The following is a 14,736-nucleotide window of genomic DNA, read 5'->3' on the forward strand; positions in this document are numbered from 1 at the left end:
TGTCTCCATCCCCAGTGCCTACCCCTTTGTGCTGGGCGGCTGCGGGAGGAGGCGAGCCCCCCGAAACGGGGCTCACGGAGCTGCCCCAGCACCGCCGGCGCCACCGTCGCTCCTCTGCCGTCAGTCCTGCTGTCCCGGAGGGGAGGGAGAAGCCCCAAAGGGGTATTACTCATTTTTCTTGTCCAATAAAAGCATTTTCTGCTGGTGAGCGTTGCAGAGGAGGAAGAGGTAGATGCAGACCTGCGTTCCGACCGGGCTGTCGCTGGGCTTTGTGGCTCGTGCAGCGTGACCTGCACGGGGCGGCTCGCCGGGGGCTGATCGGTCGCTGCCGGACTTGCCGACCCCGCTCCCGGCCGTGCAAACGGCTCCGGCTGCTGTGAGGGCTAAGCCTGACCGGGGACGCAGAAAGAGCTCTGTACTTGGGCAGCACCTCATGTATACCGTAAAGGAACGTTGCTGCTTTATTTATTTTCTGTGGGGCAGGGATGCTGTTCCATGAGAAACGATGCAAAAGCTTGTTTTTCTATCGAGAATACTCCAAAAAAAGTGACTCTTCTGAAAGCGTTGGCAAAAACAGTGTGCGTAAACCCGTGGGTGCGACGTTTGGGTGGGACTTTCGCTTGCTTTGCTTTGCTTTGCTCTGCTTTGTTTTCACCAAACTTTAAAATGTTTGTGTATGCGAGGCTGGTTAAACTGCAGGCTAATAACTTAGTTGTCTTGGTTAGACGTGCAGGTACCTCTGTGGCTGGTTATTTATTTATAAACTTGGCATCTCTGCTATAAAAAGATTTGTAATACCCCAATAATAAATGCATTCATCACCACATCTTCTGTAATCACTGCAGTTCCTGAGCCGCTATTTGGCACTCATTAGCTGAAACTCCCATTCACCTATAATTTATGAGAAGCATACAATTATGTGTTATCACTACTTCAAGTGATTACTACACTGTATGTTTTTAAGATAATGGCATGAAACACTCCATGATGAATTGCACCTCTCTAGGTAGCTTTGCTTCTGTCATTAACTCTATTCTTTTACTTCAACCAACCTGGAGAGAATTGTGTTGCGGGGTTGGTATTACCTTCTCAGAGAAGAGTCCCGGGTCAATACTGATCCGATAAAGGACATGACACAGCACACAATTATCTCCCGCCTTGTGCCTGCTATCTACTCATGCTCTAGATGTTATTATAAGGAAGTCCTGAAATCCACCCTGCTTTCACTTGCAAAGGCTGTTTTTTCATTACGCCTTGTTAGTGAAAAAAGCCTATTCGGGAAGAACATGCGAGACATAAAACCCGAATATTAATTCAGAAATCCCCGGAGCGCGGGCAGCTGCAGCCCGTGGCTGTGCCTGCCGGCAGCAAGCAGAGGTGAAGTTACCAGAGCTCTGCCGTGGAGCAGGAGCACCCACGCCCTCGCAGACATTTATTCCTCGCCATGGTTGATGCGCTTCCTCCTTGACAGCTGAGCAGGTAGAGCTGACCTCACCGTTGCGTTGGCTCTGCAGGCAGGCGTCATAAAATCTCCCGAGGGTAAGAGGCCGTGATGCAGAAGTGAGGAGGTTCACCACTCTTCCCGGTCCCAGGGACCAGCCTGGCGGCAGCAGGACCCTGCAGGACAGACCCCTCGGCAGCACAAGGGGCTCCCCCCTCGTCCGGCTGCCGATAACGGGGTGTCTGGGCAGGGCGACGCGGAGAATCCTCCAAGAGAGCGCAGATCTAGAGGAGGTTTCCCACATTTTTCTTTTATCATACGATTTAAATGAACGGTAAATAGCGTCTGCTCTTTGTCCCTTTCACACCCGCCTTTTGGGTTATTCTTCTAAAACGTTTGGGAGGCATGTGCAGACATGGAAGCAGGGCAGGTTTATGTCGAGGAGGTCCGTGCACACGGGACCCCGCGTCTCCTCGCCCAGCTGCACACCTGCCCCCTCTCCTGGGGACCTCCCGGGGGCCCCGGCGACCCCGGCTCCTTCTCCTGGGCTCGGAACTCGGGCGACATTTGCATTCGGCGCGACGATTCTCCAGTGTCGCACAGCTGCGGGTGGTGGGGCTGCGGTCCTGCCTGGCTCCTTTGGGCGCTGTGCTGCAGCTGGTGTGCGCCCCGCATCGCCACGGGGCGTCATTCCTCACCGAATCACGGCAGTTCCGTGGGCGTGGGGTATGACAGCTATCTGACACTCAGCGTTGCGTCCCGAGCGTGCGTTACGGTAACAGGCTCCCGTTGGAAGCCCTCGGGTTTTTGTCGGAGCTTATTGCGTCAGTGAGGAAACCCTTGTTTCATTTCAGCATTAAAAATAAAGACTAATTTAGCTGTTCTGAAACGGAAATAAATGCAGTTAATTAGTATCACGGCTCTTTTAATTCAGTTGTGTATTTCTGGATGCTAAAATCCTTCAATAACCTCCTGTGATATTGAAAATTTGGGATGTAACACGGTACGTTCACGGCCCTGATGTTTTCTCATCCTCTAGGCATGATCCTGTGCCTTGCCGTGGGCTCAGAGCTTATGGGTTTTTTTATTCCTTTAATTTGTGTTTCAGTGTCGTGTGGCAAAAAAGCGGGGGGGGGGGGGGGGGAATTGCCATCTGGGTTGGCTTTCACCATCAGAAGAAACAGCTGACTTATCTAGTCCTATAAAATTAACACCATTGGCTCTCGATTTTTTAAAAAAAACTCTCTCCCTTAAGAAAAGTGCAAAATAATAGAGACAAAACCACACAGTGAATTGTTTCCTTACTTCTATGCACTGGCAATTTCTTTGTCATTACTGGAAGTCAGTGTTTCTGTATCATAAATCTTTAGGAATTAACAAATATCAAAGGCAGCAGCCAGCTCCTTTTTAATATTTCACATAATATGATTAAGCTGGGAGTTACTCTCTGAAAATGAAACACAGACTATCAAAACCAATAATTTTGTGTGATGTTGTTTCTGAGCCTTCAAAGAGAAAATATTATGTGCTTCCAAGAAATAATTAATTAACAATTAAGAATTCTTAGCTTTACACCATACTGTTTTGTTCATTTTAATATGAAAATCCATCTGTGAAAAGGGGTGGGAATATTTTCACATAAATAAAACCAACAAATGAATTTATTGCAGTCATGATACTAACAGTTTCTTTGTCCTTGCCATGGAAAATCCCACTTCTTTGTGGCAGGAGGGAAACGCGCGTTATGGTGATGGCTGGCGGTTATGGTGAACGTTGGCGGCCAGAACACCCTGTGAATCTGGTCTCTGCCCTGGCTTGGGTGGATTGGCAGGGGCTGAGCCTGAAACCCATGCGGATGTGAATTCAAATAGCATCAGCTGTAGAGCAAATTGCATTAAAAATCTTGTAGAAGTAGAAGAGTGAACACTTTTGCTGCTAATTACTAATATTCTACTGATTTTCCAGTTAAAAATGTTTCGGATTTAGGGATTAATCCACATTTCATCTGCAGACAGATTTCCTAGAGTATCTTAAAGCATCTCAAGGCAGCAGAGTTTATCAAATCCAGAAGCTGGAGGTGTGTAACGAAAAAGCTTGATTTTGCTTTCTCTCCCAGAGTTTTCGCCCTGCTTTCTCTCGCCACCTTGTCTTGCGATTCATGCCCAGGCTGGCAGGTACCTGGTGACTTTGTCACACCCAGCGATAGAGCAGAAAATCTGGCGGGTTCTCTGGGCTAATAAACTGTACGTTGATTCTCTGGAGCGGTGGAAGTGGCTTAGGAGCAGAGCAGGGGGGTTAATAATGCTAATTACTCATGAAAATGCAGGTAGCACGTATCCCCATTTATTTCAGGCGGTTTGCCAGGTATAGAGCTCACACCGTTATCTGCTCCTTTTGGAAAAGTCCACAAGTCAGCAAATATTTAAAGAATTATCCTGGTTTCTTCCTAAGTTTGCAGATCTCCAATTCTGAGCCGCTGTTTTAGAAAGCAACGTAATGGACTGCTGAGAATCGCAGAAAATAGAGGGTAGTAGGTTCGGAAGGACGTCTTTATTTAAAGGAAGTGATTATGAGTAAGTGTATTGATATGGTGCTAAATGAATTATTTGACTGCAAACACTGGGTAAAATCTCTCAGGCGTGTCTGGTCTGTTCAGCTTGGAAGGGGAGGAGATGCTGCGGCACGGTTAGCTCCCCCGCTGTTGGTGTCGCGGCATCTCCTTCCTGATGGAGACCGGCTCTGGAGACTCCCCATCCTCTGCGGGGCAGACGCGCTGCATCTTTTGAACCCGAAGAGAAAACTTGCCCCAAAAAAGGATTCGGTACCAACTCCAGTTTACGGTGCTTAGAAAGCAGAACGCATGCACAAGTCTGAGGCAGAAGGCTCATTTGTGCACGGTAACACCTCAGGGTACGGTCAGAGCTCCTTCCGCCGCGGGCACGGATAGACACAGAGCAGCAGAGACGCTGGGATTGCTGGTTGCGGAGAAGGCAGTTGGCACCAGGGTGGGAGGAAGGAGAAGGGGTTCGGCAGCCGGGCGGGCGAGGGGCTGCTGGGAGCAGCGGTGACGCGGTGGTGTGGGGGGCCAGGAGGCAGCACGCTGCCGGCGGGGGCTCGCAGGGGATCAAAGCAGAGTTTGCAGCGTTTGCAGACCTACGTTAGGTGCCGCAAAGGTCACGAATGCGTGCTGTCAACTGGTGGCTGCGTGGAGAGAAAGGACCTGAAATCTATAGTGGATCCTTTAATCCCAGCTCGCCCGGTGCCGTTCAGAAATGCAGCGCACAAGGATGCGCAGTGGGTTCGGTGATTGGGGGAGCGGGAGCGGTCCAGTCCCCGGGGAGAGCCGCTCAGAGGGGTGCAGCTCCTGTAAGGAAACCCCAGGGCTCTCAGCGAGCGCCGCTGGCGTCGCTCAAGCTGAAGGCTTTGTCGGAGGGATGGCTGGGGACTTCACGCGCAGCGGAGATGTCAGGCTAAGCAAAGCCGGTTGTTTATTTTAGATCTGGTTTGGCTGCCATGAGACAAAGTTTTGGGGTTCTGATTTTAAACTCTGGTTTAAAGCAACTGCTTCTCTCCCCTGTTTTACCTCACTCCCGTTCACCAGACTTTCCAGAAACCGTCTTTGCGGATTTCTGTCCCATACAGGACACACGAGTCTCCCTCTGCAGGATACGTTATCCTCTGCACGTTTCATACGTAAAGAGGAAACCTGGTGCTTCTGGGGGGGATCTCGAGCGTCAGGCACGGAGTTGCCGGGGTTTGGTGGACGCCAGCCTGGTCACCAACCATCGGTGCATCAGTCTGAGAGTGTTCGGTAAATAAATAAATGATAATAAGCAGCTGCACAGGTTTTTATGCAGCATCCCATGCTTTGAGCTGTAGTAGACATGAGGAAACTGATTTCGAGGACAAAAGTGAAAGGATCACCTCTAATCGCGCCTGAGTTATTTTTATTGTTCAGAGAAGTTTCCTTAGAGTAACAAACTCTTAAGATGTTATTTGTAAGAATGCACAGAGAACCCAGAGAAGACCCAGATCGGATCGTCAGTAAAAGGGCTTTGTAAAAGTTCCTAGCAGGCGTGAGTTTCGGGCTCTGGAGCTTGGATGTGGCACTTTATGTCCTGAGCTCCTGGGTGGTTTTCTAGGCTGAACCCTGACCCTCGTGTTTCTCTCTCCCCTTGCTGCTGAGCTCAAAGCCAATCTTCTTTAAAGCAGAAAAATTTTAGCAACACTGTTTTTTGCAAGGGTTTCCCATGTTCTGAAGAAAGTGGCTATAACTCAATGCCAAAACCAATTTCACTGGAAAAAAAGATGCTGTAGTAAGCAATAACGACTCTGTTAAGTGCTTCACATCTGCTTTGGTGAGCACTCACCCACTGCAGGGTGATGGGAAGGGGATGCTGTCATCCCTCGTGGGCGTTACAGCGGCTCCTCCAGCACCCAAAGCACCAGTTACATAAAACCGTAACAATTTTCAAGTCAAATTATTCTAGGTTTTCAGGGAAAATAAAGAATTCCAGGACTTTCTGTAAATGAGGTGGAACTTCTAGCCTAAACTGCAGGAGGATGACTGTTTTTAGAGACACAGCCTCCACAGAAGTGAGTCATCTCCTGACCTGGAAGACGTGTCTCACCGTTTGGGGGATGAGTTCTGCGGAGGAAGCGTCTGGCAGCGTGTCCCTCGGTGTTGTCAGAGGTGTGTTGGGAATGACTCTGCAGCTGGGCAGTGCCGTAGCCCCGGGCGGCATTTCCCAGCCGGCTCCTGGTGCTCCGCTCCCACGGATCCCTGGGGGGGACCCGAGCGGCCACGGGTGAGGTGGGAGCACTAAGTGGAGACGCGTGGCCTGGATGGGTGCACGTACAGGGTTGCATGGCTTGAATTTGCCTACAGGTGTCTAGGACAGTTTCAAACTAACTTACCCTTTTCGCTTTGCAATCAGGGTCGAGTAAGTAGTTGCACAGAGGGGAGGATAAGGGCAGCTCTCGGTCCGATGGGAATGAAGACTTTTTTCATTTGAAGGACCGCCCCAGCCCAGGCACTATCCAGGTGTAACCCCGGAGAGCGTGTGGAAGGATGTATGGAGCCAGGCAGGCGCGGAGCATCCCTGCGATACAGGGAAGATGGGAGAGCTGTCTGCGCAGCCCCGGGCAGCTCGTTTCAGGGGCAGCGGGGCGGGAGCTCGACCCTGCCTGCGCCACGAAGGCTCTGGTGAAAAGAGACCGTGTGTGGTTTTAATTAAGCAACTGAGAAGAACTGTTTTTCAGGAAGATTAATAGGTCTATGTTTTAATTATGGGGAAATAATGGACTGGAGAGCTAGGAAGGTGGGAGGTACCAAAGAGAGAGGATTAAAAACTTTAAGGAAGCCGTGTGAGACTATATTTTTCTGTACTCACAAATTACAGAAGATCATCCCCATTAATAATGATCAGAAAAATAATAAAATACCTTCAGCCGTATATGACAGTTAACATTAAAATCTATTTTTTATGCTTGTTGAGTAGAGAATTTCTGATTACAATCATCAGTTAAAAAATAAATTGTTCTTTTTTCCAATCTTCCAAGTTTAAAAATAGAAAAATTATCTTCTGAGTTCAGCTATAGTTTAATCAATACTTTTCCAAGCAATGTAAAGGTAAAAAGAGCAAAAGTCACTTTTATTTAATGATTGTTATGGTTTCTTTAATTCTGCTACAGTGTTATTATTAACTTCTAAAAATAATTGGTCCTGTGCATAGATTTTAAAAATTACATTGTAGAAAATGCTGCCGTGATGTGCATGAAGTTTAAAAATAAATAAAATTTAAGGAAAGAGAGGAAAGGGGGAAGAGAGGGAAGGCCACTAATATATGCAGTTTATACTGGTTGTCATCTTTTCAGTAAATTATTTCCCATACGTTACTGTAAGAAAAGTTTTACTGTTGATCTTTATTAAACATCAGCATGCTTTGGCTTGACTTGTCCGCCAGCGATCGGTGGTGGCCAACCACGGCTCCCGCAGCCGTGGTGCTCGTTCAGTGGCGTGATCCCACCGGGATTTGTGTGTGCTGATCTGGAACTGTGCACTGATCTGGCGTCATTATTCAATTTATTTATGGCATTTGAAACCAGGAGAAGCTGAAGAAGCGTTGCGCTCTTAGCTTGAAGGCTCAGACTCATCCTGAGGGAGCTGCAGCGGAAGGCTGCCAGCTCTTCATAGATTCATGTGAAATCAAAACTCTGCTCAACCTCACTTCTCAGGTTTGCTGAAAACTTCTGTTTGAGTTCCCTGAAATGGTTGGAAGAGTTAAGGGGCAAATTGTTCCAGAGTGCAAACCCAAATTTTAAGTTTTTAGTAAAACTGGGATTGGCGACTCCTGGTTTAGGATTTGTAACCTATTTTGCTCAACTAGAGTGCTGCAGTCCTCAGGACATGGAGGATCTCACGGAGGACTTTGGTTAGCATTGTCCTGTGCGCCCCAGGAGCAGAGCTTGGACGTTGCACCGCCCGGCTGAGCTGCACCCCAGCACGTGCACGGGGCACACAGACCCGCTCAGCTCAGTTCCCGGTAGTTCTCATCCGTTTCCTTTGCGAGGTCTCGTCTCTTCGTAGCTGCCATTCCTCCCAATCCTCGCTCATGCGAGGCCTGGGTTGTCACCACACGTACCCCGATCCCGGCTGGCGCAGCGGTGTGGAGAGGGACACGGACAGAGAGAGTGGCAGGTGCAGTGAGGCAATTTGTCTTCTTGTAGGAGCTGAACCATCATGGGGTTTCAATCCAAAGAGCCAATGTGTTTCCAGATATGTTCACGTGCGTGCAACGAAAATAACAGAGTTATCACTTATCAGGCATTGGAGCAGGCTGCCCAGAGAGGTGGTGGAGTCACCATCCCTGGAGGTGTTCAAAAAACGTGTAGACATGGCACTTTGGGACATGGTGGTGTTGGGTCAACAGTTGGACTTGATGATCTTAGAGGTCTTTTCCAACCTTAAGATTCTATGATTCTATGATTATTATCTGCAGCTTAAATAATAATGTTGAAATACGTAGTTAAAATTAAGAAGTGCATCCAGAGATCAAGTATGTGAGAAATACAGTTGTAGGGAGAAATGCAGAGGTTGTGCAGGGGCGGCTGTGGTGTTGCAGTCTGAGTCCATGTGCACTGCTCACATCCCATGGGCTTGCTTGGGGTCGGTATTTTTGTTGATCTCGGTGTTTATTCTTTGCAAATGTTCATCTATACACAATTGGTTGGTTATGTCAGACAAAACGTATGTGAAAGACTGCTGCCTCACAGAGAATTATAAAGACATGGGGGGAAAAAACCCCAAGACTTCATTTAAAGGGGAAAAAAAAATCCCTATTTTCCTTATTTCTGTTCCTCTGCAATACGTACAGTGCAGAAGCATTGCCTCCAATGGCCAGGAACACACATGGATGAATGTGTAGTCCAAGTTGCCTGCAGAATAGTTTTAAGCAGTAAATGCATTTTCAGAAATGAGAAGTGATTTGCAAACAGAAAGGGATTAAATTTGTTAGATTAGAAAACATTTCTGAGATGAATCATTTGATTGCTTCTTCCATGGAGTAAATATGCACTTTATCCTTTGCATCCCGCGTGCGTAGTAGGAAAATACAGCATGTTGGCTGCTATTTAATGTGAAGGCTATTCTGTGCAAAACATTTCAGCCAAATTCTGCAACATTATCAAATCAGTTCACTCCCACAGAGTTAGGGAGCTTGCATGGGTTTTGAGTAAATGTAGAGAAAAGACTGCTTTGGGCTATTGAAGGAGCTTGTCTGAGGTAAAATATTTAACCTGTTTTCAAAGAACCTTATTTGGAATACAATTTCTAGTTTGAAACCGATGCACTTCCACAATACCACATGTTTCGTCAGGGTCTGAAAAAGACTGAAATGTTTTCTCCTAGTTACATTTGTAGAAATACCTTTTGTGTTTGATTTTTTTTTTTCATCATACTTGAAAATCTTTCTTAACAACTAAACATCTGTTCCATTTTTAGTCCTTGGTTTTCCTGTTTTATACAGCAATTGTATTCTGCCTACTTTTTGTTAACTAGTGAGGTATAGCAGAAAGTTGGGCTTAGCCGGTTTTCATCTCTATCCACGATAACCATGCACCTATGAATTAATAAAGCCAAATTTCTTACTTGTTTTAGAAAGTTATTTTGAGAAAATACGTTTATATCTCAAGAAACATAGCAAGAGGTCTCATGTTCCTTTCTGCACTGCTGTATCTTGCCTTTTCTCAGCAGGAAAGCCTTGATATCAAAAGGGCTGTGTTTAGATGAGAAGGTTTTGGGGAACCTTTGGGAATTTCATAGAATCCCAGACTGGTTTGGGTGGGCAGGGACCTCCCAGCCCATCCAGTGCCACCCCTGCCATGGGCAGGGACACCCTCCACTAGCCCAGGTTGCCCAAAGCCCCATCCAACCTGGCCTTCAACACTGCCAGGGAGCCAGGGGCAGCCACAGCTTCTCTGGGCACCCTGTGCCAGGGCCTCAGCACCCTCACAGGGAAGGATTTCTGCCTCCCATCCCATCTCCATCTCCCCTCCTGCAGCTTCAGGCCATTCCCCTTGGCCTGTCCCCCCCGCCCCGGTAAGCGGTCCCTCTCCAGCTCTCAGAGCAGGCTGTGAGAAGGTTGTGAAGATGCTTTGAAGCTGCCACCACGGCAGCCCTGCGCACTGCCCTTCTCAGCGTGGTTTTCAGGTGCTTCGCTTTGCATCTGATGACAATTCCACTTTTGTCTTTAATTAATAATCAAAAATGTCTACTTTCTTTATCTCTCTTTTTTTTTTTAAGCAAGACTATTTTTTTTCTTACAAGCTGCATGAGAGCAGGGACTGCAAGGCGAGGCTGGTTTTGTGTGCTGGGAGAGGAAGAGGAGGCTGATTTTCTCTCTTGTGGGAAGAAACTGTAGTGCTAACACTTTCCTGCATGTTTTTGGATGTGTGCATGTGGATAAACAACGAGGGAGTTAAATAAAATGGTAAACGCTCCCTGAAACTACAGGCTACCTTCAAAAGCACTCATTTATAACAGACTCTATCCAGCTGCTGCGGAAACACCAGCAGAAAAGAAACACATTGTAGAAAAACGTCAGCAAATCTGAGGTTTCTCTGCTTCTCCCCAGTCTTCTGTTCATTAGAATCAGTTTGAAAATGTTCCTAAGACTTTGAAAGCGGCTCCTTGCCTTCTCCGAATGGGAGCAGCCCCACAAAACTCCTCCTGCAGGGATTCACAGGCGTCTGCTGCGCTCTCCATCCTCAAAGTGATACTTCCCCGTGACATCCCAGTTCCCTGCTATATAAACCGTGGGGTTTTATCCCATATCGTAACGCAGATTCTCTCAGAACCCTTTCAGATTTCATGCTGGGTTCATTAATTAAATGAATGGTTATTTTCATGATCCATTTCTGAAGAATTTCAGCTTGATGCTTCTAGTTTCTTATTCCTAAAGGGAACGTCATTCTTCCCCTTAAACAATACCGCCATAAGCTTAAGCTACGAAATCACCATTTTCTCCCACCTAACAGTTTCCATAGTTGTGCTATTTTAATGTTTTATCAAAGAGATGAGATCTATTGCATTCTCTTCTTCTGTTGGATTTCCTTCATGTAAAAATCCTCTTTATCAAATAAAAATGTCCCATTAGTCTGGTGCACTTTGTATTACCTTCCTTCAACTTTTAAAGTTGTTTTAAAGCCTTAAATTCTATCGTGGGCATGGTGGTTAGCCTAAAATATGCCTGATTCACCCTCTGCGTTTCCTTCAGTGTAGATGATACCTTTATGACGTCCCAGTCACATAGCGTCCCTTTCCGATTGTCTAAGCAAGCCCCGCGTGCTCCTGGATTTGCAGTTTCAGGCTCTCAGCCGTGAGTCCATCGAGGTTCTTCTCTGCCCCTGACTCCGTTAGCTGCTCTGCCCTGTCCCACACGCTGGATGTCACCTTCGTTATGGAAAAGTGGCGTATTAGGGCTGAGCCCACTTAAATGTCCTTAACCTCAGGCTCAGGCTTTTTCATCAGCTCATAGAAGTAAACTCCTTCTGCGTGCTCTCCCTGCCCTTCGATCCGCTCACTCCTCGGCCACCGAGAGGGACTCTCCTTGCTGGCCGTTCCTCCTGGACACCCTTCTCCCAGTCCTGTTTCCCCATGCCCTCTACCCAAACTATCACCGTTCTCTTTTGCTCGCGTCTCATCTCCTGCCTCCAGCCCTCCTGTTTTTATGACAAACATTTCCTCATCTGTGGGAAGGTGGTCCTTGAGGTATCTCCAGTGTTTGTATTCTCCTTGTATTCTCATACTTCACACAGTCCTGTGCTCTACTGGTGTTTACTGGTTTTCTTCCCATCTTTTGGTTTTCTTTCCTCACTTGTTGCTCTGTCACGTGTTTTCCTGATTGCTCACAAAAATCTTCGTTCTGGCTGAGGTTCCTAGGCTGCCTTGCCTAGGGATTGCTTTCCCTGTCAAACACTGCAGCGTAGAACAAAGGCTGCATTGTCCAAGCATCCGTTGAACACCAAGTCAAATGCCCGTGGGGCTGAGGAGTGGTGCTTAGTGTCCTTCTCCCGCCTGTCACCAGCATCACTCCCCTCGTTCCAGATGACGGGAAAGTTTGATGGCTATTCCAAAGCCATCGATTGCCTTAAAAATTAGAGCATCTCCTGGGACCATTTTTGTCCTACTGCCCTGCGTGCCACTGAGTGGCCGCTCTTTAGCTCCGCCAGCGACACGGGTTCCTCAGCTCCAGCCCAGCTTTGCATCCTCTGGCATCCCCGCGGCCACCGCTCCGCCCATCCGAGGTTCAGGAGCACCAGCACCCGCTCTCCTCTGCAGGGATCCCGCCCCAACAAACGTCCCCTTTCCTTCTTATTTACCTCATTGTGCTGCCAGCGCTATTCACCAGCTTCTTACCGCTTTTCCCACAAAGTTTTAGGAATTGCACTTGACTCCGTGTTATTCTCAGGGCTTGTCAATACTATCTAACAGTCACAGTGCGGGTCTCCTCATCCCAGTGTGCAAGTGAGCAACTTATGATGGAAAGCTATTTTAGAGAGAAATTGCAAATGCTTCCTAATGCGCCATACAAAATATTGACAGCAGCAGCATATTGCAGCGCCTAATTACCTTAGTAGAAGGTTATACTTCTGTTCCGCATGGGCGGCTTTTTTTTTTGCTTGCATATCTGCAGAAAAGATTTTCAATTAACATTGACCTTTAATACTCCGACTGGTTTTTGAGTCTACAGATGGCGAAATGGACTACAAATGAGATTTTGCAATATACCTTGTTCTTTATATTTCTCAACTGATTACTTTCAGGCAGTTCGCAGTACCTACACCGGTGCATTCAGCGCGCAATTCCCCCGCAATCTCCGGTGCCATGTTCAAACCCCCGAGATATTGTGTAGAAATGCTGTCAAACTCTTCAGATATATGTGTTTTCATTCTCCAGCTGTACTTTTTACCCATTGTAAAAAAAAACCACACAAAGTCTTTGCTTTATGGAGGAATATTTCTGAACTAAAACTTAGGAGGCAAGGAATCTGGGGTACATCTGCTTCTGACTGTAGGGGTGGTGGTGTTCCCTGAGCTCTGGCTAAGGCGACTATTATACCCCGAAGAGCATGATTTTTAGTTATTGTTCTAATAATAATTGTAAAAAAGCTAAAACACAGCATAGTAAACAAATCACATTTGTTGGAGTCACTACCACACCAAAGATGTTTTAAAAAACATTTAGTAGAACTATGTTTTCTATTTCATTGTTGTTGTCAGCAGGGAGATCCATACTTGCTTTAAACGAGATGTCTTGAATCTGATTAACAATGACAAATCTAATAACCTTTTGAAAAGAAAAAAAATATTGATTTGGATTCTAAGATGTCATTATAGTTTTTGGTGGAAAAAAAGAAATCTCTTGGTCCCTTAACTAAGCAAGCAGAAGTTTATTGTGTCTTGGGAAAAGGACAGTAATTATGCACAGGCACGCATGCCTACTCCTGATCCTTTTGGGCTGAAACTGGAGCAGAAAGGGCTGCTTCGATGAAGTCATTGAGTCCAGTGCAGAAATAACTGACACTTTCTACCTATTGCTCCACTGAACACTCACAGCAGGAAAATATATTTGTTTATTGTGTGTTTGCAAGATAGGCTTTTGGTTTTATGACGATTTGTGAATTAACAAATGACTTGTGTTTTGAGGTTTGACTCATAATGTATTATAGCTCTATTCAGTCTAAGAATCAACAGCAAGTTGATGGTATTTAAAAGCTCTTACATTTTCATACTTATGGTTTCACCTTTTTTCCCAGGTGTTACTTGGAAGATGGAGCTTCAAAAGGTGCCTGGCTGAATCGGTCGAGTATTATTTTTGCTGGAAGTGATAAGTGGTCAGTAGATCCTCGAGTTTCAATCGCAACAGCAAATAGAAGAGAATACAGCCTGCAGATACAGGACGTAGACGTGACAGATGACGGTCCATACACTTGTTCTGTGCAAACTCAACACACTCCTAGAACGATGCAGGTGCACTTAACTGTACAAGGTATGTGTTTAAACCAATTGCAAATCGTTACTGGAGATGTACTAGAAAAAATAGTTCATGGATGGGAAACGTCAGCTAAGCACATTTTAAAGCTTTTTTTTTTCTTTCTTTCATTTTTCTTGGATATATGTAGCCATAGACCATATGTGCCTTTGGCTCTGGGCCCCTGCAGATAGATAATTAGCCCAGAAGGGTCTCCGACCTGCCAAAATCAGGTTTAAATCCTCACTCCTACTCTGCTGACAGTTGAACAAGGTGTAAAAATATAAGAGGAAAATACCAGTATGACAGTCGAGGTATAGGTCCCTGCAGGTATAGGTACTCTGCAGGGGTCTGTCAGGTTGGTACAGGTCTCCTGCACGGCTCAGAACTCGGTTGTTTTGCACGGTATTCAGCCTAGTCAAGGTTCAACCGTGTCAAGGTGCTGAGCTCACGGAACGTTTACAGCCTTTGCGTTTTAACGTTGATACCAAATATTGCCAGAAACATCCTCATTTCCTCTATGATGTCAAGACGTGTTCAGAAACAGCCAGTGCCGCCACTGCAGCACGCCGTGGAAGGGTCAGCTCTCCTCGGGGACAGGACGAGGCCGCAAGACGTGCTTTGATGAGCATGTAGTAAGAGCATCAAATAAGAGACGCCTGATGGACGCAGTGAGACAGAGGCCAGAGCGCAATCTCTCGGGCGCAGTTTGCAGGTGGGCACGGCCATCAGCTGTGCCGGCAGCCCAGCGCCCGGCTCCAGC

General features: G+C 46.8%; 1 protein-coding gene across 1 annotated transcript in view; it reads left to right on the plus strand.

Moving 5' to 3' along the window:
- NEGR1 (neuronal growth regulator 1) overlaps positions 1-14,736 on the plus strand; it is a 290,238-nt gene that overhangs the window by 119,865 nt on the left and 155,637 nt on the right. The window contains exon 2 of the mRNA XM_075759106.1: positions 13,759-13,991. Coding sequence (XP_075615221.1) covers positions 13,759-13,991 — 233 coding nt within the window. The remainder of the gene's footprint in view (positions 1-13,758; positions 13,992-14,736) is intronic.

This window comes from Balearica regulorum, chromosome 8 (assembly GCF_011004875.1).
Source record: "Balearica regulorum gibbericeps isolate bBalReg1 chromosome 8, bBalReg1.pri, whole genome shotgun sequence".
In the NCBI taxonomy this organism is placed as follows: domain Eukaryota; kingdom Metazoa; phylum Chordata; class Aves; order Gruiformes; family Gruidae; genus Balearica; species Balearica regulorum.